The 21,735-nt window shown below is 44.8% G+C and overlaps 1 protein-coding gene across 6 annotated transcripts in view; it reads right to left on the bottom strand.

Moving 5' to 3' along the window:
* Usp32 (Ubiquitin specific protease 32) overlaps positions 1 to 21,735 on the bottom strand; it is a 121,009-nt gene that overhangs the window by 3,517 nt on the left and 95,757 nt on the right. For all 6 annotated transcript variants that reach the window (XM_065427386.1, XM_065427387.1, XM_065427388.2 and 3 more), the window contains 5 exons: positions 20,281 to 20,367; positions 19,936 to 20,056; positions 14,795 to 14,986; positions 12,297 to 12,761; positions 3,415 to 3,507 (listed from right to left, as the gene is read on the bottom strand). In XM_065427386.1, the coding sequence (XP_065283458.1) occupies positions 3,415 to 3,507; positions 12,297 to 12,761; positions 14,795 to 14,986; positions 19,936 to 20,056; positions 20,281 to 20,367 (958 nt within the window). The remainder of the gene's footprint in view (positions 1 to 3,414; positions 3,508 to 12,296; positions 12,762 to 14,794; positions 14,987 to 19,935; positions 20,057 to 20,280; positions 20,368 to 21,735) is intronic.

Below are 21,735 nucleotides of genomic sequence, written 5' to 3'. Positions count from 1 at the left end.
CGAGACTTTTCTCGCAGAAGAGTAGCACTTGCGAAGTTCCCCACTCTTTTGAAAGGCTGCGTCAGCTTTCACGATCGCTGAACGTCTTCAAGTACTTTTAAGCACATCTGCTGCAGTGCTAGCTAGGGCTCTTGTGGCCTCCTATGAGTATGCTTCATTACATCTTATATTGACGTACTGCTTCTGAAGCGTTATGGCATGGCTTTGCACTTGCCCATTTTGGGACTCTAGACTACAGCCAGGAAGCAGCAACCTTTCCTACCACAAGTAAGTTTGTGTTTTCAAAGTCCTAAAACATGTATTTCAATGAGCACATAAACGAGCAGTGCATAATGAAGCCCCCAATAAAATTTGATTGTCAAGCCATCAGAAGTACAACTGTCTATGTTTTGTATCAGTAGTACCTTCTTTTTCCTATTCTGAAGTTTCATAAAGCACGTAACGCCACAGTGCCAACCTAACACACTTAACAAAGCAAGGTCCGAACAGTCAAAACATGTTCTTTCAACGTTTAGGATGATGTCGCTTTCTCGTCTGGGCTTCGACACCACACCACGACACAAACATCGTCTCAGCCGCTGGCCCAGTGCGCTATCACCTCATCGAGCAACAGAACAAAGGCAGAGAGCTTTGCATTTCACTGTCCTACTGCAGGTTATAGCAATTTTGCTTGGAGCGAAACCAAAACTGCCAAAAAATACTTGTAGACTAGTTTGCCAGTCAACAGAATGCCAATCCGTAGCCTGTACTTCCCATCATTCCCATGATGGTTGAACGATCACAGTGCCAGATTTCCCTCTAGTTGTACTAATATAAAGCTCTATGCGCTTAGTCTAGGAGGCTTTGATGACAACAGTATTATGGATAACCTTGCGAAATTCTCAAGATCGCTTCTCGTTTCGAATGCATAGAGGCCTAACGAGAGGTGGATGGATGGATGGATGTTATGAGCGTCCCCTTTGGAACGGGGCGGTGGGTTGCGCCACCAAGCTCTTGCTACTACACTGCCTAATATTCTACCTAGGTTAAACAATGAAAAAAGACAAAAAAAAAAACAAACACTATGAACTACCACGCCCAAATTTTCCGATCCCCTATTGTGAACTGTGCTTTTGTACGTCTCCGTCTTTTGTCGTTTCCCTACTTTTCTTCCACCAATCCTCCAGTCGCCTCTTACTAATGTCTATTGCGGACATGTTTGCTTTACCACTGCTCCCTCTGAACCCAAGGGCTTTAAGGAGGCCAGTGGTGCCTAAATCGACCGCTGGGTAGATGTCTTCACATTCTAATAAAACATGCTCTGTAGTTTCCCTAGCTTTACCACAGCAAGCACATGCTTCTTCTTCCTTCTTATATCTCGCTTTATAGGTGCGTGTTCTAAGGCATCCTGATCTTGCTTCGAAAACTAATGAGCTTCCCTTTGAGTTATCATAAATGGTTTTTTTCCTGATTTCGTTTTTTCCGCTTAAGTAGTTACTCATGGCAGGTTTCTTTTCCATTGCCGCCACCCATGAGATTAATTCAGCTTCTCTCAGGAAGTTTCTCTCTGAGAGAAACTTCCTGGATCAACGCCACCTGTCTGTGAAGTCGGGAGGCAGGCGTGACAGCATATGGCCTCAGAGACCAGGAGATCTCGGAGGCCATGGTTGACAGCTTGTACTGTTTGCACTGATTTCATTGCGCATCGGCAGACATGGAAAGCATAAATACAATGCGTTCCCAGCTTTCACTGTGCTGCTTCTCGCACTTTTCGGACACACACGCAAAGCTTGCTGAATAGATGAAATCACTTAGGTTTACCATGTAAGTGAAATTTAAAGTCTAATCGAATAGTGTCTGGCACATAAACTACACTATACTAAAACTCCCTTTCTGCAAAGTTCGTTTGTGGAATGGTAACACTATTTCCCTTAACCTCTCTATTATGTTAACGTTAGACTAAAGCTTTCTAAAATAACCAACTCTATAGAGGCAAAGCATAGAACCCATGCATTGAAATCAGAAACCTCAAGGGTGCTAAAATGTTGCTACACTGTGCAGGCATGCAGGCACAGACGATGGCAATCAACGACACAGACATGCAATCAACGCAACCCTAAGCCTCCCTCAGTTCAGGCACCTTCAGAGGCACCCCTTTCATGCGCTGTAATTTTTATTCTATAAAGAGCTATCGGATCGTTCTCAAAAATATACGTAATGAACGTTACACATTGTTTATACATACATGCTATGCATAAATGCTTGTTTTTTCATCATATTTTGATTATCTTTATAATTGCAAAAATGAATGGTAGCAACACGGTGGCATCCTTGCTCTCAAATGTATACACAATTAACTTTACGCATTATTGATATGTACACGCTATGTATAAATGCTTGTTTTTGCATCATATTTTGATTGCCTGTATAATTGCAAAAGATAAGAGCAACACGGCTGTGTCTTTGTGGTTGCCACTTCCTTCACCCAGCTTTCACTGTGCTGAATTTCGATTGCTGCGAACGACTTTTCACACCGCAGCAGATGATATGAAGACATGAGCTACCACACCATCCTTATTGGAGCCGGTCAGGAGGCCCTGGCACCCTACATCACTCCACCATGATGCGTCATGTCAAAGCACCACAGGAGCAGTAGCACACAACCAAACTGATTATGCATATAGTAGTACTTAAGGCATGGAGCAGCCCATAAACATTTGACAAAGACTGTACATACATACGCATGTTGCATAATTTCACCGATGATAAATTTCCCTCTAGATTTGGCATGTCAAATCTGCTTCCTGTATGATGCTTGGGCAGTGAAGGCTTTAAGGCAATATTTTGCTTCTTGTATGACCAAAATAAACCAAGTGTGTTTAGATCAATGCATTTCCCCCTCATATATTAAAGGGCCTTGCTTTATTCTACATATAAGTGGATATTTTGTGCAGGATATTAAGTACAGTTTGGTCACAAATGTTTATGCAACATGGGTTCCACGAGAACTGAATTTCTGCTCTGTTAAATCATGGCACTTCTAATTCAATGCATCACTGTGTAGGTTGCAACAACTATATTATTGATTGAGACTGAATTTGAAGCTATGTGTCCTAGTTTCACACAAATTCAACGTTTTATTTTTTTTAATTCCGGGCTTTTACGTGCCAAAACCACGATCCACTTGTGAGGCATGCTGTAGTGGGGGGGGGGGCTCCGGGTTTTTGACCACCTGGGGCGCTGCGTGCACCCAATGCACGGCACACTGGCTTTTTTGCATTTCACCCCCATCAAAATGTGGTCACTGCAGCTGGGATTTGATCCCGCATCATCATGCTAAACAGCGCAATGCCATAGCCGCTAAGCCACTATGACAAGGTCCCATTAACTTTTGTGGCCAACTGTACATACATGCACGAAGACGAATCAACTCACCTTGCAACTGCTGTCATTGTAACAGTACCACTTGTTGTTTGGATTACAAGCATAAGAGACATAATGCCCTCCTCCTAGAATGCCTGTGTGGCACTGGAAAACATAACAGCAGAGAAGGCATAACAAAATTAAATTTGTGTTCCAGGTTCTTGCGTGCAGCGTTGCAAAAATGCCATAATATAGTTGAAACCATTTATAACGATTCCAGATATAGTAACTTATCAGTTACAGATTCCAGATTTTTTTTTATAACAACTTATCAGTTACAATGACAACATTTTCCTGCATTTACAATTCTTTGACACTGCCTATTGAAACTGTCTTCACATATAACAAACATACTCAAAAGCACTGTACTGTTACAACGAACACTTCAAATTAGGCGGTGATAAGAGGGTGCACGCAAAGTTTTGAAACATGAAAGTGCGATGGTATTGGTCGCATAGCAGTGCAATCCCAGCTCCAGTTCAACCGTGACAAAGATACGATTGCAGCAGCGAGCAAGTGCCGTGCACAGATTTTAGAAGCCACGAGGAAAGTCGCTTGCTTACAACCATGCTTCCAAGGCATGTCTCCAGTGTGTGTCAGAGCGAGGCAGTACAGCGTACGGCAGTTGTGACCTCCATGATAGCACTGGCGCGTGTACTGGTGCAATGTTGGAGGACACAATGGTGGCACTCTAGTTGTTGCATAGTTTTCTGTGTGGCACCATCTGCAATCATGAAGGCACTAACCCACCACTCTCGTTCTTGTGTAGTTTTCCATGCGGTACCTCGTGCACTACACTTGGAGGATTTGGACCAATGGCCACTCATGTGTTGCTATCTTATTGTTGCTGTCGATATTCACACGGCCCAAGTCAGTGTGAACGTGGCATGATGCATCACTGCCACAGAAAACTGCAAAAGAGTCGGCAATCTTGACATGACAATTTGTCAACGTGGCTCTTAGGGCACATTGTCAAGAACGGCCAGCTGCAGTGCAAGTTTGCTAGCCATTTACGCCAGCGGTGGCAACCTCATCTTGGAATGCCGCCGCCAACCTCTAGCCACGGCGTGACTAAGGCGACTTTGTGTCGGGAACAATACGCACATCTTCCATCTCCGTCGCTTTAGCTAGGATGTGTTTGACAAAGCAGGCTTTGTGCTGAAACCGCCACCGTTACGCTCTAGCCTCGTCGCCATTGTGACTGAAGGAGTTCGACGAAGCAGACTTTGTGCACAACACGACAACGCGGACCTGATCTGCTACCTGGACGCGTTACCTGGGACGGCTCCAAGTTCTACGAAATTCGTGTGGTGTCGGTTTCGGACCGTGAACATGTGTGTGTGTGTAAACCGTCCCGCAGTGAGGCGGCTAGTTTACGGGGACTAAACGAACGTTCGCGTTACCTTGTATCGCGGGAGGACCGAGTGTTTAAAAACTGCTGTTGTGCGGATGCTCGACACACTTTCTTAAGCAGTCATGTTAGACTGAGACACTCTCTCAAGCAGTCATGTTAGACTGATGTACTTTCTCAAACCATATTAATGTAAATAAACCCATATTCCTCTTTCTCGATGAGAAGCAGTCCTTCCCTTCATCAACGTCCTCGGCGTGGATAAGTTGGACGACAGCATGTGCCAGCTACCTTCTAATTCATGCCTGACTCCAATCTTGACAACGGATCACGAGCGATGGGATTGAGCCCCCAATCCTGACAACATGTGGCTAATGCTGCAGCCGTAAGTTTCCACTTCCAGCCAACTAGAATGTTCACTATAGTATGCTCAATAGTTTAGAAAATGGCAAGTGATTGAAACAGGCCAGGTATTATGTTTTAATAAACCCGATGCCACATTTTGTTCTTTATATAACATTTTTAATGTAAACTTGCCACTAGATGCGAGAAAATGCCAGGAAAAAAAAGAAGAAGATACTAAAAATGGGACTTTTGAAACAATGTGGTGTTGAATCATTACCACCAACGCCAGCTTCAGTGTTGTTAATTCTTGTGCATTTTGGAGGGGGAGTTCAGATATACAGGGGTGGGACTGCGCAAGGTCATTTTGGAGCAGACTAAATTTCATTTTAAAGCAGTTTGGAGCAGGCCAATCTAAATTTTGTTGAGATAATGAAGTGTGGAATATGGCAGCGCATTTCGAAACCACGATGGAACACACACTAAATCAACATGAGTGCTGTACTGCAACTGTTTTAAGCAGTCTTAAGCTGAATTTTGAAGCAAATTATCCCGATTCTGAAACTGCCTAGCGCATGCAAATTTTGGCAATAGTGCCTGTAGATCTTTAATCAGTGGTAGCAGTAACAAAAACCATGTATTCTGCAATAGCGAGTCCAAATTTCAAAAATTAACCCAAGACATTTTTTATGAATAACATTTTTCCTTTATGTCTTAACACACAGTTATGAACCACAGTGGTTTACTGAAAGCCATTTCTACATAATAGAAATAGTTTTGCCATGCCGCAAGCCAATCAGAATGCAGGACGTATGTACAGTGCTCACGGAATGAAACGCGTCAATTTAGGGCTAAGTAATGCGCATATTTTCGTTTCCACCGGCTGCAGTTCGTGTCACATTGACGCAATTTTGGCGCGTACACCTACACCGGAGCCCACGTTACCCTTGGCGACCAAATTCCTTGCGACATGGCATGGTGCTCTCGCGTACTTCGCATATATGCAGGGTTCTACTAAATGCTCCGTGTCGCGTTTCATTCCGTGAGCACTGTACATATATTTTAGTATAGACTAGCGTATATACTAGAATATTGAAGCATGGGTTGAGTGGCAGCACAGTGCATGCTTTCCTGTAAAGCCAAAAACATTTGTGGCACTGTGATCGAACTATATATTCTTGTGCCGATGCTCGTGATGCCAGCACAAAATGTTCTTAAATTATGCAGTTCAGTCGATGCGGTAACATAATTTCTGGATCACCATATGTCACCGCAGGCCCAAAGAGCTGCAATCGACCCTGGGCCGGTATAATGAAAAACTATTCCATTTCATTTCATTTCATTTTATTACCTTAAAGGCTCCAATAAATGGAGCGTTACATAAGGGGCGGCAAGAATAAAAATACATAGTCACAATCCATAAAACACAGTCATATTCCTATCTGTTTTTATTCAAAATCCACCATTTGCCCTTCGTGATAGGTAAAAATGGCTCCAGCCTCTCCCATATGGGCACAACAGTAGATTGGAATAGTTTTACATTATACCTGCCCTGGGGAAAGAGATGCTCACTGAACCCACTGAAGCCTCCCTAATGCACGATTCTTTTGTATTCCAAGAAATCAACCATTTGGCCAGCACTTCATTTCCATAATGTAATTACTGCTGCACCTTTGTATGCAAGCTAAGCAGATGTACTGTCACAAACAAATGAAATGTTAAGAAATCACGAAGTAGAACACCTTTAAGTAATAACTTGCTACCACAATCATGCACCGCTACTTAACTGATTGACAAAGATGGCATAGAGCTCACACTACTCACGCCACTACTTATACAGTTGACAAAGGTGGCACAGGGCTCACTCTAAGCTTGAAGCCAAAATTATACCAAAACAACATATTGGCAAAAAAGAATAGGAAAGGACGCTTTCATGTTAGCCCCAACTTCATTAACTAACATATAGCCACATACTTTATTATTCTTGTTCTACGTGTGGGTTTATGAAATGGATTCACTCTACGCAAGAAATAATCACATGAAGGTTAATCATTCCGAGACTACTACAATGAGTTATTCCGTTTCCAGTATAAGTGAAACTAAGAACATTCGAAACAGTGGCTTAATTCAGACTTTAAAACGTACACATAGCAATACTACATGCTTAAAACATTGTTACCAGTCAACGTCCGATTTTTCGGGTTCTCTAGGGGCTGCGAAAACATCAGAAAAAAATGAATGCATGTGCTTTACTGCCCCAAAAGCTCAAATTGTCACAAGTATGCCCAAAATAGCTCTGAAGGCCTGCCAGTACACGTATTAGGCGTATTGTGGCTCTTAATTCGTCAGGAGATGGTGGGTGCCTGAGTGTACAATTAAGGAGCATACCATGTCCGTCACAGTTGCCCCTTTACACTCTTGGTATGCTTCACTGCAACGAATTCTGCATGCTTGTTTGCATAACACAGCTGCATTGCGGCGAAGCTGACTTTCGAGAATCGGCATACTGCAACGTGGCATGCTTCTTGTGATTTGAAGCCATCAGTCAGGAGTAGAAAGGTAGTGTCGGCACCATTGCTAACAGCGGCACAGGGGTTCCCGCAGGCCCTTCCTCAGGGTTCTGCGAGATACTGACCAATTTTCCCTGGTTCCGTGCACGGAAAGTAGCAAAGACGGCGAACCATGTGCATTTCTGCCCTTTGCAGATAGGTGCTGCTAGCGTGTGCGCTGATGAATATGTCGGAGGATTAAAAATTAAATGCGCAGAGCAGCACAACCCAGTTGGTTCTAGTATGGTAACTTGGCGAGTGTGGAGCACCGCAACTGCATGATGCAAAAGCGCAAAAACAGCCTTAGCGTCCAATCGAAAGGAAACGGCGGGGTCCACATTGCCATAGCTATCAGCAGAAATCGTGCGTGATACATCATGACTGGCAGCAACACTAGAACGCTTCGTGCCTAACAGAGTTTCCTACAATATACTACAGGGAACTCTGGTGCTGCAGTTGTTTATCCACTAAGGGAATGATGGGAAGTACATGGATTTCTCTGACCTGCATGCTCGTGGATTCAGACATTCTGGTGGCTTTGTTTAATAGGCTTTATATGCCTTCATTGTCGTAAATTTCAGAGCAATCTATGCTCTTCGAAGTGCAGAAGATGTTGCGAACATGCACAATTGCTACTAATTGCAACGACTGAACTTGTCGAGGTGGCCAAATCAAAATGCGCCAAGCGTGCCTAGGCAATGGCATGCCCGCGATAAATTCATAAGGGCGTTTCACATCGCTTGTCGATGCATGCATCCATGGCGTAATGGTTTCAATATCAGGAGTCTGTGCTAGAGGTCCTGTGTTCGAACCCTGCCATCAGGCAATTTTAATAACGTTCATTTATTTATTACGCAGTACATTGTTGAAAATGACAAGTTTAGGAAGTCACAAAACAGTCTGAAGCCAGAAGGATGAAGTTAGGCAAAGCCATGTACTTCCCATAATTCCCATGCTGGATCAACCGGTCCCCTTGCAGCTCCCACAGACACTAGTGCCAGAGTTCCCTCTAGTAATTGTTGTATGAAACCGTTTGTATTGGCACCTATGGTGCCTAATTGAGCCCTTAAGCCTTTGTTCTTGCGCTTATTGGTGTGCATAAAACTGCATTGGCTGCTGGCTGTGTGCCTTCATCACTGCATAATCACCATCATCCATGACTGCATCGACAGCGATTGCACTTTTGTTTGCATTTGTTGCAACAAACGGTAATTTTGTTTTGACTTGGCACATGTGTCGGCTGCCTTGCCTTCAGAACCGCAACGTCTGAAGGCACATCCATGATCACGTCGATAGTGGCCGCGGTCTCGTCCGCAGCAGTTGTGGCAAACAGTAGTTTCGCTTTGACTTAGTACAAAGCTGTCGAAGATGAAGAGCACTGGCTACATCGCGATGGACAGATAATTTACTCGCGACCAGCTCACTGACGAAAAAATTATCCGAGATGTGTGCACAGTGCTGCAAGCGCTAATCAGTCATGAGATAAGGAGAACTACAGCTTCCGCACTGCTCTTGTGCAAAAATAAAAACAGCATTTGCTGATTCACTCAGTAAATAAATGTGTGTTGACGTAGTAACCATTGTTTACTGTTTTCTTAAAAGCCTCGATAATTCAGATGACGTTTTTTTCAGTTCCGTAAAAATCCAAATTAACAATGTCTTACTGTACTCAAAGTAGAGTCAGCACTAATTCTGAGACACCATATGATGAAATGTTATAAGTGTCCCTGCGTGATAAGCACAAAAAACTAATTCTTCAAAGCAGCCTGCCCAACACCACTATTGGCCCCAAAGATGCTGCATGCTACGCCTAGCCTTTCCGTTAGGGGTGGGGGAGAGGGTTTCCTAGCGCTTCATGAAGCTTAGCAAGGTTCCTTGAGACCAACATGCTTGAGAACCCCTGCTCTATGGGGTAAGTGGTGTTTCCGCGAAGGTGTCTGAATTACCAGGCATGTCCAAAAATTTGGTCGTTGACAGTAACTACACATAAAAGGCATTCATTACGGTACAAATTTCTATTCATGCCAACAGTACAAGAGCAAAACCAGAGACCACAGTAGCAACAAGATAATGAAGCACTGGACGCGAGGGAAAAAGTAAAAAAAGTTTCTAGTTAGTTTGCTGCACCCACACTCTACTTTTGATTGTTTTGTATCTTAGCTAGGGAGTGCTGCACCGCTAAATACAGCCACCCTGGCAGCGACGACAGCCGGGACTGTCAGCGTGCACACTGGCCACTTGCCGGAAGTGCCGAAAAGTCCAGTGCTACAAGCACAAAAATTGACGTCGTCGTGTGGTGTGCGAAATATGAATGTATGCACTCTTTTTTGGAGAACGAATCCACTCGTTCATGGCCACTGTCAGAGCACACATGCTGAAGCCATTCTGGTGCAGCATTGCACAGGAGTCCCACCCATGGATATAATGAACTACTGATACAATGACCATTTTTAATGGAAATATCAAGTTCATTATAAATGGTTTCAACTGTACAAGCTCTTGTAAGCAGTAAAACAAGTTTTAAAAAATCTTACTAAGAAATGCTATCACGATAAAAGTTGGCTGGCTGAAGAATGTTATGCAAACTGTCTAAACATGTAAATTTGTGCTAGACTAATCACAGGTCTAACCTCCTAAACAAAGCTTGAATTCTGGATAAATCTTGATCTGATAGACTTGGAAAACAGCGAGTTTCTACTGTGTTTTTGGACAAATACATACCCATGTGCAAACACACATAAAACAAGAATAGTTTAAAAGATCAAATGCGAAATAAAAAATTCACTCAGTTCTTGCTGAAAAACTCCTTAAAGGGACACTAAAGGCAAATATACCAAGTCGACATGGACTGTTTATATACCTTTCCAGAAACCTCGCAATGCTTGTTTCTTGCCAAGAAAATACATAGTTTATGAGATAATTATATCTGAAAGGTCTCAATACCTTTTTCGAAGTTCAAATATCCTGCCACCCAACCGGGGGAGTGGTGACGTTGCATATGCCATCAGCGCCCTATGGTGCCTAGCCACCATAACCACCCTTTGCTGCTGTCAGTCAGTAAAACGGCGCCGGACAGACAGCGACACCGAGCCAAGACAGAGCGGCGCATTTGCCGCTGCAGCTGGTTTTTGGTCGAGTGGCGTAGATCATTCAGGCATCCCGTGACATCACATGGAAGTTGAATTCTCTGCTTCTTGCAGTTTGTGCGAGTTTCATGAGCCAGCAAAACGAGCGCAGCACTACGCGATAAGGAAAGCACTGAAACGCGAAAGCATGGGCGATGTATAGTCGAGTGAAAACAAAACCTTTCGACTGCCCGCACCGTTGTCAACGATAATTTCTATGAGTTCATTTTTCCAAACATGTAAGGGAACTGGACAAGTAGCTGTTTATTTCATCTCATAATGCAATAACGGGATGTTTTTTGCGACCATTAGTTGAGTGCTAGTGGCACAATTTAAGTGACGAGTGCTTTTGTCATCAGGCAAGTCCCGGGGGAGTCTAATCCTGCCCTGCATTTACTTCAATTTCTCAATTATTAAGGTTCTGTTCGCGATAATATTGACGCCTTAGAGATTCTCAAGCACTAATTAATCACTTTAGCTTGACTTCGTATTTGCCTTTAGTGTCCCTTTAAAACAGGGTTTCCCCGCGTGTAATACAACTGCTTCTCTGTAAAGTTTGTACAGACGCTTGAACCTCTTATGACACCCGACACGTTTCCCCGCATTACACAGGTGTGATGGCAGGAACAAATACAATTGCGCAGCTGTGGCACGAAATACACCCGAACTCTATGCTGCTGGTGCTACCTGACAGCTAGGATATCTCAGGCATGATAACTTTTCTTTCTCCTTTTTCGTTTTGGGGACGTTGATGCACAAACCAACCATGCACTTGCATGTACGAGGCTATTAAGACTTCCTGTTCTGCTTAGACTGTAGCACTGGCATCAGTGAGTGCAACTGCTCGTTCATGCTTCAGTTTGCGACCCTGGCATTATGAAAATTTGTTTCGTGTCCATACATGGTTTGGTAAAGTTCCCAAATTCGTTTGCATAGTCCCTTCAAGGAACTAATTCCAATTTTCTGGCAAGGTGGCGTTAGGCCAACCAAAAGGCAATGAATTCCCCTGCTTATATGATTACGCTCCTGTTGGTGTAGTGCTCTTTTGTTCCTGAGAACTAATCAACCCCAAAAAATAACAACAAGGAATTCACATGAAGCAGGAACATAACAACAAAGTTCTAATGTTGCTTTTATTTCTAATTTATTTACTAATGATGATTTCATTCAGAAACTGCTTCCAGCACTGCATTTATAGCATATTCAAGTATGCACACATCTAATAACAGCTTTCTGCTGAGCAGTTTTGTTCTAATGTCTTAAATAACGCTGGAGTGCCAATTTTTATTGATTTCCTGTACTAAACGACCCACAAGAAAAATAATTGAATATTTCAAATCAGTCTGAAAAACTAAACAGTCTGTGCAGTTTCATCAAATTTGTTGAAGAAATAAAATTATCTACAGATTATCTAAAAGAGGACATAATGACCGAGTAAGTCCAATGTGCAATGAAATCAAAAAATGACTAAATGATCTGAAAACAATTATTTATGACAAATAAGGGGAACAGGAAAGTAACACTCACTGCTAGGGCGTACATCTGGTACTTGAGGTCGAGTGGGCTGTAGCCCGGATGCAGCCGATGCTTGTGATGGTCTTGAGGCTCACCACCACCGCCAACGTCGACGTCACCATTGGACAGTGGTGCACCATTGCGAGGTGATGAGCCAACTGCTGCCACAGTCGCTGCCTGTGACTGAGAGGCTGCACAGAAAGCTGAAGTTGATCGAAGTTCAGCAACATCAGGCCTGCCGCGGACCGGGCTGGATATGCTGGACCGCGATGGTAGCTCGGGGGCCAGCCGCTTGACTAGAGGGGAGGAGGCCTTCTGCTGTGCAGTGTGCAAGTAGCGTCGGAAGCTGAGCGCTGCCTTGCGTGGCACAGGTGATAGGTAGTCAGTTGGGTCGAAATCTTTGAAAGGGAAGCGCACAATCTTCTGCGACTTGACCCACTTTCCATTGAGTAGTTGGAAGCGCTTCAGATGAATGATCTGCAGCAAAAAGGAACATTCTTGGTCAGTCACTTGGAGTGATACCTTCACGTGACCTGTTACAGTGCACAGTCCGATTCCTTGCTATAGCAGTGCACAATCGTTGACAAAATTAGTTCTATTGACACATTTTCTATTGTATCAGTACAGCCAACAATGCTGATGTGAAAACACTGACCAAAGTTGTTCCAGTCCACAAATGCCTTTTCTTGCACATGGTTCGATAGAGAGAGGTTGCACAGAGAAAAAGAGACTATTTCTGCTTCTTTACAGAGAGCAAGGGTCAGTGCTAGTTGCCAAGAGATGGCATAGAAAAAAAAGAGGCATTATTTCTGCTTTGAATGGTCAGCGCTGGTTGCTTCAGCCAATTGTCACTTTAAAATTTATGATATGAGAATACAAGTTCAGATGGGTTTGCAACTTTAAACAATTGAAAAGCAGTATGGACAAACCTTGACAGCTGAATGTTGTCTGATAATGATGGTAGCGACACATTCAAACAGATGGTTCGTTAAGTGAAGCAGCCAAAAAATTTTCAGTTTTAAAATCAGTCCCTCAAGCCAGATTCACAAGGCAGAGGCAATCATGGATTGCTGCCAAATGACAGCAAAGGTCCAAGCTGTTCATCAGCAGTAAACATTCACAAGAGGCAACAGCTTATTCAAACAGTGCTTACTCTCATGTTGAAGATAGCAATGGCATGCTGCTGGTCATGGTAGTTGTGCACAGACGTTTCATGTTTGCTGTGGCAAGTGTTTCTGTGTTTTAAGACTGAACTCATAGTCTTACATAGGAACTTAAGAAACCGCACCGCCAGGCTAAAGTTTTTCACTACACCAACAGGTTTCTGAGAGCTTTTGCTAAAGGTTCCAAATGCAATGACTTCGATTGACGTTGCAAATCAGTTTGCATGAACAATTTAAGGCTGGCAAAAATTGGAGACTCCTATTCACACGATACTCAGTTCGCAGGCTGTCACAAAGTGCATGCCTGCACCCATCTCCAGATGGCCCGCATTGCCCCTGCAGCCGCAGCGCCACTTGCACGGCGATCGGGAGGACTCCCCGCTGTTCCTGATCTCGCCGGACTGGTTGGTCATGTGGGTCACCAGAGCGTAACGAGGGACATGCTTGCCTCGGCGAGCACGAGCAGAGTGGTTTGGAAGATGGAGCAGCGTGGTTGTGCACCAGGAGACAGCTGAAGAGGTCGTCGGAAGGCTGAAGCCCCGACGGCGCAAGTCCATCAAGATCTCTGGCAGTGAGGTACCAGAAGCCCGCTTCTTCCAATCGGGATTTCGGCAAGCACGCCACAGATAAGCCTCGTGTTCCAACCTGCTCATGGAACTTTCCGCTGGACTATTTTTTAAATCGCATTCCATCTTTAATTTAATTATTCATCGCATGTTAATTTTTGTATATTCAGTTAATGTAATGTTTGCCTCGTTTATTGTCGCGTGTATTTTTCATTTGTGCAGCATATTTGTGATTATTTGGGGAGTGTTAGAAATTCCCACGTGGTGGGATTTGGGTCACGCGTCACGTCAGAGTGGGTGTTGTGTGCGGCTCGCACGCCTTCCGTGAAGCTTGGCTTCATCTGCTTGTAGTTCGTATATCCTTTTCTTTCATTATGCCTCGGACTTGATTTTTTTTTTGTTAGACTGTGTTTTCGTTTTTATGTCGCCTCCCATCTCATGCCTCCGGTTCATGGTCGATCAGGCGTGGACCTTATTGCCGGTCAGCCAGTCGAACCACTAGTAACGCACACGGGGTGGGATTGTTGTCACCCCATCCCCTCCGGAACGGAGGGGAAGGGGTGACCAACCACCAACCTTTGACACAGGCCCATGCAGTCATTTTGTTATAGGTGAAAACAAACCTTAACAACCTCCATTTTTTTTTTTTTGACAAGAATGTCAAACAAATTTTGACAGCACCACTAAATGCAAGCTTGTTTGCTAATTTTCAACATTCTATGATGCAGAGAGAAATCCAATCCATGCAATAAGAGGCTAGTATGCTGTTCAGGATGCTTACCAAGATGGGAGGCAGCCGGTATATCTGCAGCTTCTTGGTGGCCAGTTGGTGCTGTTTGCAACGTGAGCAGTAATACTTCTCACGGTCACCCAGTTGCTCTTCTTTGGTGAAGGCCGCTAAGCAGTCATGCACACTGATGGGCTCCACTTTCTGCTGCCGTGTGCGCTCCACACTTGGGTGGTCCACGTACACCTGTCAGAACAACCAGTCATGTCAGCCTTTGTTCAATTACAGCAGAACCTCAATGTAATAATCATGGATGTAATGAAGTAAATACAAAATGCATATTAGCATGTTACAAATATGTGCTTAAACAGGTAAAGCTAGGTATAATAAACTTCAATATAATGAAATTCGTGATAAAATTAATCAAATTTTTAGCTTCTTGCCTATAGAATACCATGTATTTAGAACCTCAATATAATGAAGTGTTTTTGTACATGATATCAATACAGCCAAACCTATTATAAGGAAGTTGCACTTGTCACGAAAATACCTTTGTTATATCTGACATTTGTTATATGTTGACACAGACCAGACGCAATTTCTTTACTTCGTTATAACCGATAATTAGTTATATCTGTGCTTGTTACACTGAGGTACGACTGTACAGTAGACTCCCTATACGAAGAACTCGTAGGGACCATGAAAATTTGTTTGTCTTATCAGAAGAATAATTGGCAACATGACCAGGTGCACCCACATATCTTACTTCAAAATGGTAAACGAAGTTGACTTAAAATGGGGCAAAAATGAAAAAACAAAAAGCATTTACTTAGTTGTACTTGAAACAGAAAACTGTTTTTAAGTGATACTCTTGCTTGGTTTCATCCAGTCCATGATGGATGTCTGTCGCTTCTGTGCAAATCGGCGAGCAGCCGTAAACACCTCACCTAATTACTTTAAAGATCCTTCTATGCCTTTGTGCTGCCGGAAAAAGTTCACTAGGGAGTTAAAGCAGGCATCTGCAGTCTGCAGCCTCACAGGTCATCGGTGCAGGCTCCGAGCTAGTTAAAGTATGATGGAGCATGCTGAGCACACGGCAAGGCAACGCAACTTAGAGGAAAGTCTAAGTGACGTTGAGTGAAGTGGGGAAGGAGAAACGAGGCAAAGAGTCACAGAGGTACAAGGTAGGCAGCAAAACACTAGGTTGACTTCCTCTGGCAGTTGGCACAGGTTTCATTTATGACACGGACGTACTGGGTTCATGTCGTCATAACATCGTCCTTGCGCACCATACGCTGTGTGTGCGAGTGAAAGCGTGCAACGGTGAGCTGACTATAGTGGCTCAATCTCGCGAGCGCAAGGGTGGAGGAGGAGGTGGAGGAGGAAAAGGGGGGGGGGGGAGCACCGTCTTCTGTTGCTCGCATGGTGCCAGGGAGGGGAGGGAGAAGGGTGTGGCACTTCAGCCACATGCAGTCGCGCAGGCTTTATCTTGAACGCAATCTGCTTTGCGGGTTCAGTGTAGGTGGGCCATTGGCTCGTAGGTTTGCATGCGCTGTGTTTTCGCTGCTCAGTCTGCGTTGAAGCGATAGACAGCACAAAGGTCACTTTGCTCGCTGCTGCTGCCGCGATTCCTCAGGTTAGCATTTCGACAGCGAGCGTCCGTAGTCATAGAGTGTGATGTGTTCATGTTTACTTGTGCGTGCCGACACCATGCTTGTTAATTTAGTTAGCAAGCGAGTGTTTATAAGGAGGCATTCTACTCCAGTGGCTGTTGTGTATGGCATGGCCGCACGAGCCCTGTTTTGAATACAATCTGCGATACGGACAGTCTAGGTGCAATGAGGGTCAATAGCTTTGTATGCACTATAGCAGCCAGAAGCTTATGCATAACCCGCGTTCACGAAGTGAAACGTCACTGTCTCTTTTTGTTTCCTCCTCTTGTTTTTGCCTTTGTCCGTGGGCGATGTGCGCTGCAGGCCTCTAGTAGAGTGCCCTGATGATGCATCGAGGCACCCTAGCCTCCAGGAACGGTGACGGTCACTCTGAATGTTTGTCTTAACTGAAGAGCATGTCTGAAGCGGTTCATCTTAAGTGGAATTTTTTTGCATCGATCCTACAGAAAACCAAACAAACGTTCCCATGTTGTTTCTTATATGCAAGAATTCAGCTTAACTGAGTTCGTCTTAAGAGTTCACTGTTGTGGGATCGCACGTGCATCTCGCTATCTCCGGAGTGGCCACGCAGTTATCACGCAATAATCCCGTGCTCGCTCACAGGGGGTAGCGGGGAGAGGGCACCTTCGCCGCTCCCGCTACTTTTCGCGCATGGCCGCGACGCTGCAGCCAAGGCAGCCCGTTTCCTCCTTTCCCTTTCTTGGAACCGGGGAGACACCCTCTCCGCCGCTCGGGGAGAAGCGCTATTCCCCCAATGCATCTTTGTCTTTCAGCTGAGGAGCTTGCGACTGGCCGCATCTCAATTCAGGCGCTGAGACCGCCGCACGCCGTCCCCCTGCTGCGCTCGGCCTTTGTGAGCGACTGATCGCCCCAGGGCTCGAGCGCAGAACTTGAGTAATACCCCTATATAGGGGTATTACTCAAGTTCGCGCATCCGCTTCGGTGGCGCTGTACGATCCAGAGAAGGGTCAGGTGTGCACGCGCGGAACTTGAGTAACACCCCTATATAGGGGTATTACTCAAGTATATAGGGGTATTACTCAAGTTCGCGCGTGCGCACCTGACCCTTCTCTGGATCGCACAGTGCCGGCGGAGTGGCAGTCGCTCGCTAGCACTTTTGCAGCAGCCCTAACAGTCAGAGCTGTGACCCCTAACCCGGGGTTCGCAGTGAGTTGCGACCACGGCGGGTTCAGGCCAGGGGGGACAGGGTGAGTCTCGACCTAAGGTGTTTATTCACCTTTGAGTACAAGTACCAACTGGAGAACAACAGCAAACCACACATACAAATACAAAACAAAACCACAGCAGCAAAGCGTTCCGCACGTCTGGGGCGAAATCAACCGCACAATGTGGGACCACAAAAAAAGGCTAATAAGAGTTCAGCTCACCCAGATTGGATCCGCGCTCGGGCCCTGGGGCGGTCAGTCGCTCACAAAGGCGTGCGGCGGTCTCAGCGGCTGAATTGAGATGTGGCCAGTCGCAAGCTCCTCAGCCGAAAGACAAAGATGCATCGGGGGAGTAGCGCTTCTCCCTGAGCGGCGGAGAGGGAGTCTCCCCGGTTCCAAGAAAGGGAAAGGAGGGAACCCTAACCCGCCTGCCTTGGCTGCAGCGTCGCGGCCAGGCGCGAAGAGCAGCAAAGGTGCCCTCTCCCCGCTACCCTCCGCGAGCGAGCACGTAATTATCGCGTGATAACCGCGTGGCCGCTCCGAAGATGAGGGAGGCGTGTGCAATCCCGCACTGTATAACAAAATTTCACAGCTGGTGCAAAGGGTTATGGAGACGACGGAAACTTCCATCGACCAAGGTGGCCAAATGGTGTAATTATAAGCTTACAAACACACCTTTCAAATTCCGTACCAGAGGGATCACCGACACATCACGTTCCGTACTATAAAGTGCAGGTGCGATAAGATCCTACTGTGCCCTGCACAGTACACTGTATACTTTAAGTACAAATGAAAGCTTATGTGGGTGAGCCGAGAAGGTTGGTGGTTTGGCGAGCACAGTCTTTCCATGCGAGCAAGGGGAAAGGGGTGGAGCAGAGCGAGCTCATGATAACGCGATCACACACATGCGAAGGGGGGCAGGTTGGCAAGTCTTTTTTTCTAGCATGGCTGCGGCTGTGCATGGTTGTCAGCATAGTTGAGCTCATATGAAGCTTATGTACGGTGATTTAGAGGTAATCTGCCGTGTGTGCAAAGAGTGGCCATGCCAAGATGGCGTGGCATCATGTGTACTGTCTTCCAGCGCGTTTAGCACTGGAGCTTGCATAATCTCAAGTTTCAGACACGTGTTGAGGAAGCAGATGAAGCATTCGCTCCCTGCTGCCGGCACTTTACATGATAGCACCATCCCACTTCAAAGAACACTATTAGCCATGAGGGTGGAGTTGATGGGAAAGCAGGGATGGCTTCACCTCCTACCAGTGATGTGAAGATATTGTTGACATGGCATGAAACGTATCTTTTGTCGCTGGCTCTCATATTCAAAAACACGCATTTGAATTTGCTCTTTCCAACTGCCCAGTACGAAAAACTTTGTGGCTCCTACTGTATAAGAGAAATCCATCAGTAACTGTACCTATTCACATAAAAGGACAAATTTCAATATAATGAAGCAAATTGCCAATTTTACCGACTTCATTATATCAAGGTTGCGTGTAGTTGATATTGAATATTGTGAAGGTATTTTTGTGTTGGATGTGACATCATTATAACAATGTCTTGCTGTACTTGCATTAGCACTGTTAGAGAAATCTTTACAGAGCGCAAATTATGGATTTAGAACCTTGACATCAGCAAGCACTGGAGGGGCTCCTGGTGCAAGTGACCAGTTAACTCCTTGGTATTTTTTTTTTACCATACCAACCTTTAATGTCCTCCTTTCTAAAAATAAACTTCCATCAAACCTGCAAAATCATTTATATTGAGATGGTGCGATAACACCTGCATGCATACTCTGCTTTTTTAAGCAAGCTGTGCTGGCAGGCAACTGCCACAAAACGATGCGTGCAGGACTGAGGTGTTGCAGCGGGACATCCCTATTCACTTACTATCACATCACTAAATTGCATGGAATATGCTTGCCCTTTAGTTGAGAGGGAAGAAGGGGCAACACCTTTTTCCTTTGGTGGCAAGGATGGACTGAGTCTAACAGGAGGGCAATCAACAGAAGGCAAATTCAGGGGGAAAGGCGCCATCTTTAATATAAACTACAGATATCTGGCCACAGGCTTGTCATACTACTCTGGATGAGACATGAATGGACAGACAAGAAAGATAAAACAATGAATGGGCACAATCATGAGCACACTCACAGCTCACTACAAGCCTCACCCCCTTCTTTTAGGCATTTGGACATGCCCTGCATGTGGATTAATGCGTCTAAGGGACTGCTTTTAGTCCGAGTTCCACTTTACACGAATGCTTAGTCCCTTCAGAGTTCGAATTAACCATGCTCAACTGCATGTGCCCTCACAAGGCTGATGTGCAATCCTCAATAAGCTATGTTGAATGAACTCACCCTCTCTTGAGAAGCTTGGTACCTCAAGTGCAATGCAGTTGGGTCCCAGTCAATGGACAGGTAAAGAGAGCTGAAGTTGAAGTCTGCATCATCACAGTCTATTGGGCAGCCACGGCAAAATCTGCAAAGAAATTTAACTAGAATATGCACTTTGCACTCAAAATGGAGCACTTGATTTACATATCAAACAGCGCTATAATATACATGACGTGACTAACAAATTAAGTAGTGATTATTTAAACAGCGTAAATATAATCTATTGCATGCCAAGCAAAATTACACGAAGCTTGTAGAATGTTTCGAAATTTAAATTTCAGGCTAGAAATAAGAACTTAGCACACTCACTTGTACCAAGGACACCAGGCACATATGAATCCATCTTTATGAACTGCCTTCAACGTGAACGGGTATTCATATCCAAGGCTATCATCACTTGAAAAGGGGGAAAAATAAACATCAGAATGATGACGTCAGAACCAGCTAGCTGCATGAATATGACTGACATCTTTAGACCCAAAGTGACATAGCACTTATGAGAGACTGAATTGGAGAGCTCCAGATTGCATTTGGCAAATGAACTCAAGACTTATGCTCAGTCACATTATGTCATCCTTAGCACCTCACTGTGGCAGGTGTTTTCTGTGAAAATTGTTTAAGAATCCATGTTAGAAATAAAAACATTTTGTTTCCAGAGGACAAGCCAAGACATCTATAAAGCATGTTGAAATATGGACCTGGTCACACTAGCAATATCACTAAGCACAGTATGACTATGCTAGAGTTGGTTCAGCGCTCCTATACCTGGCAAATTGACACTTTTTGCATTTGTGGGCACCAATTAATTTTGTTCATTGAAAAATTACTTTCACCACATTTCTTGCATTTTCAGAACCATAAAAAACATACAGGTGGTAAATAGATTAGGAATATTGTTTTTTAGTGAGTTTCGTCAAGTTTACAGAAAGGGGACTCTATGCGAAAACTCAGTACAGGAATATTAAATACGAGAACATCAAATATTTCTTGTCAAGTAGGCTTGAAAACTACCTATCCAGGCACTTGAAAGTTATGTCTGGTGCTACACACTGTGAAAAACAATGAAAAAAGTGAATGTACTACATACAATGTCACACTCACACTGACCATAAACAACCATCCACCATCCCACTCATATTATTAAAACATCTTGCACTTATTATTGAAACATGCAGCCCAATTCCAATCAGGAGAGTGCCAAGATGTGTATGACACATTTTAAATATAATTAGTTTCATCAATGCTATTGCTGTCGATGCACTATCTTGCCACACAGAATTGTGTACACAGTGCCTGAAAGGGTTTAATACAGTCAAATCTCGTTAGTTGAACCTTCCAGTTGTGGGGGTTCCACTCTGCGTGCGGCTAGGGCTGAAGGCGAGCTCCGGATCTAGCCCCACGCAGTCGCTCCGTGGTACTCCCAACCCGTAGCGCGGGAATCGCGGCTACGCCGGGTTCGGACGAATAAGGCAAACAGCGGTGTCAACGGTAACAACGTTTATTGCTACTGGCAATAAAGAACACTGGCAGAGGGATGTCCTCTCTGTAATAGTAATAAATAGGCTGGCCTCGTTGCCCGGGATAGTCAGGCAACGTGGTCACTCACGGGTTGCAGCAGGTACTCCAGTCCGGCAGGTTAGGGGTCCAGCCTCAGAGAGAGAGCGTCTCCCTCGGTCGCGCTGTTTTGTACCTTTTTACCTGGGCGAGAGGAATGTCCTCCTCGCCCGTCAGCTACCTGCCCGTGAGTCGCGGAGGAAGGGCGCG

Source organism: Dermacentor albipictus, chromosome 2 (genome assembly GCF_038994185.2).
Source record: "Dermacentor albipictus isolate Rhodes 1998 colony chromosome 2, USDA_Dalb.pri_finalv2, whole genome shotgun sequence".
NCBI classification, from domain to species: Eukaryota; Metazoa; Arthropoda; class Arachnida; order Ixodida; family Ixodidae; genus Dermacentor; species Dermacentor albipictus.
This window is presented reverse-complemented; position numbering and strand designations above follow the sequence as displayed.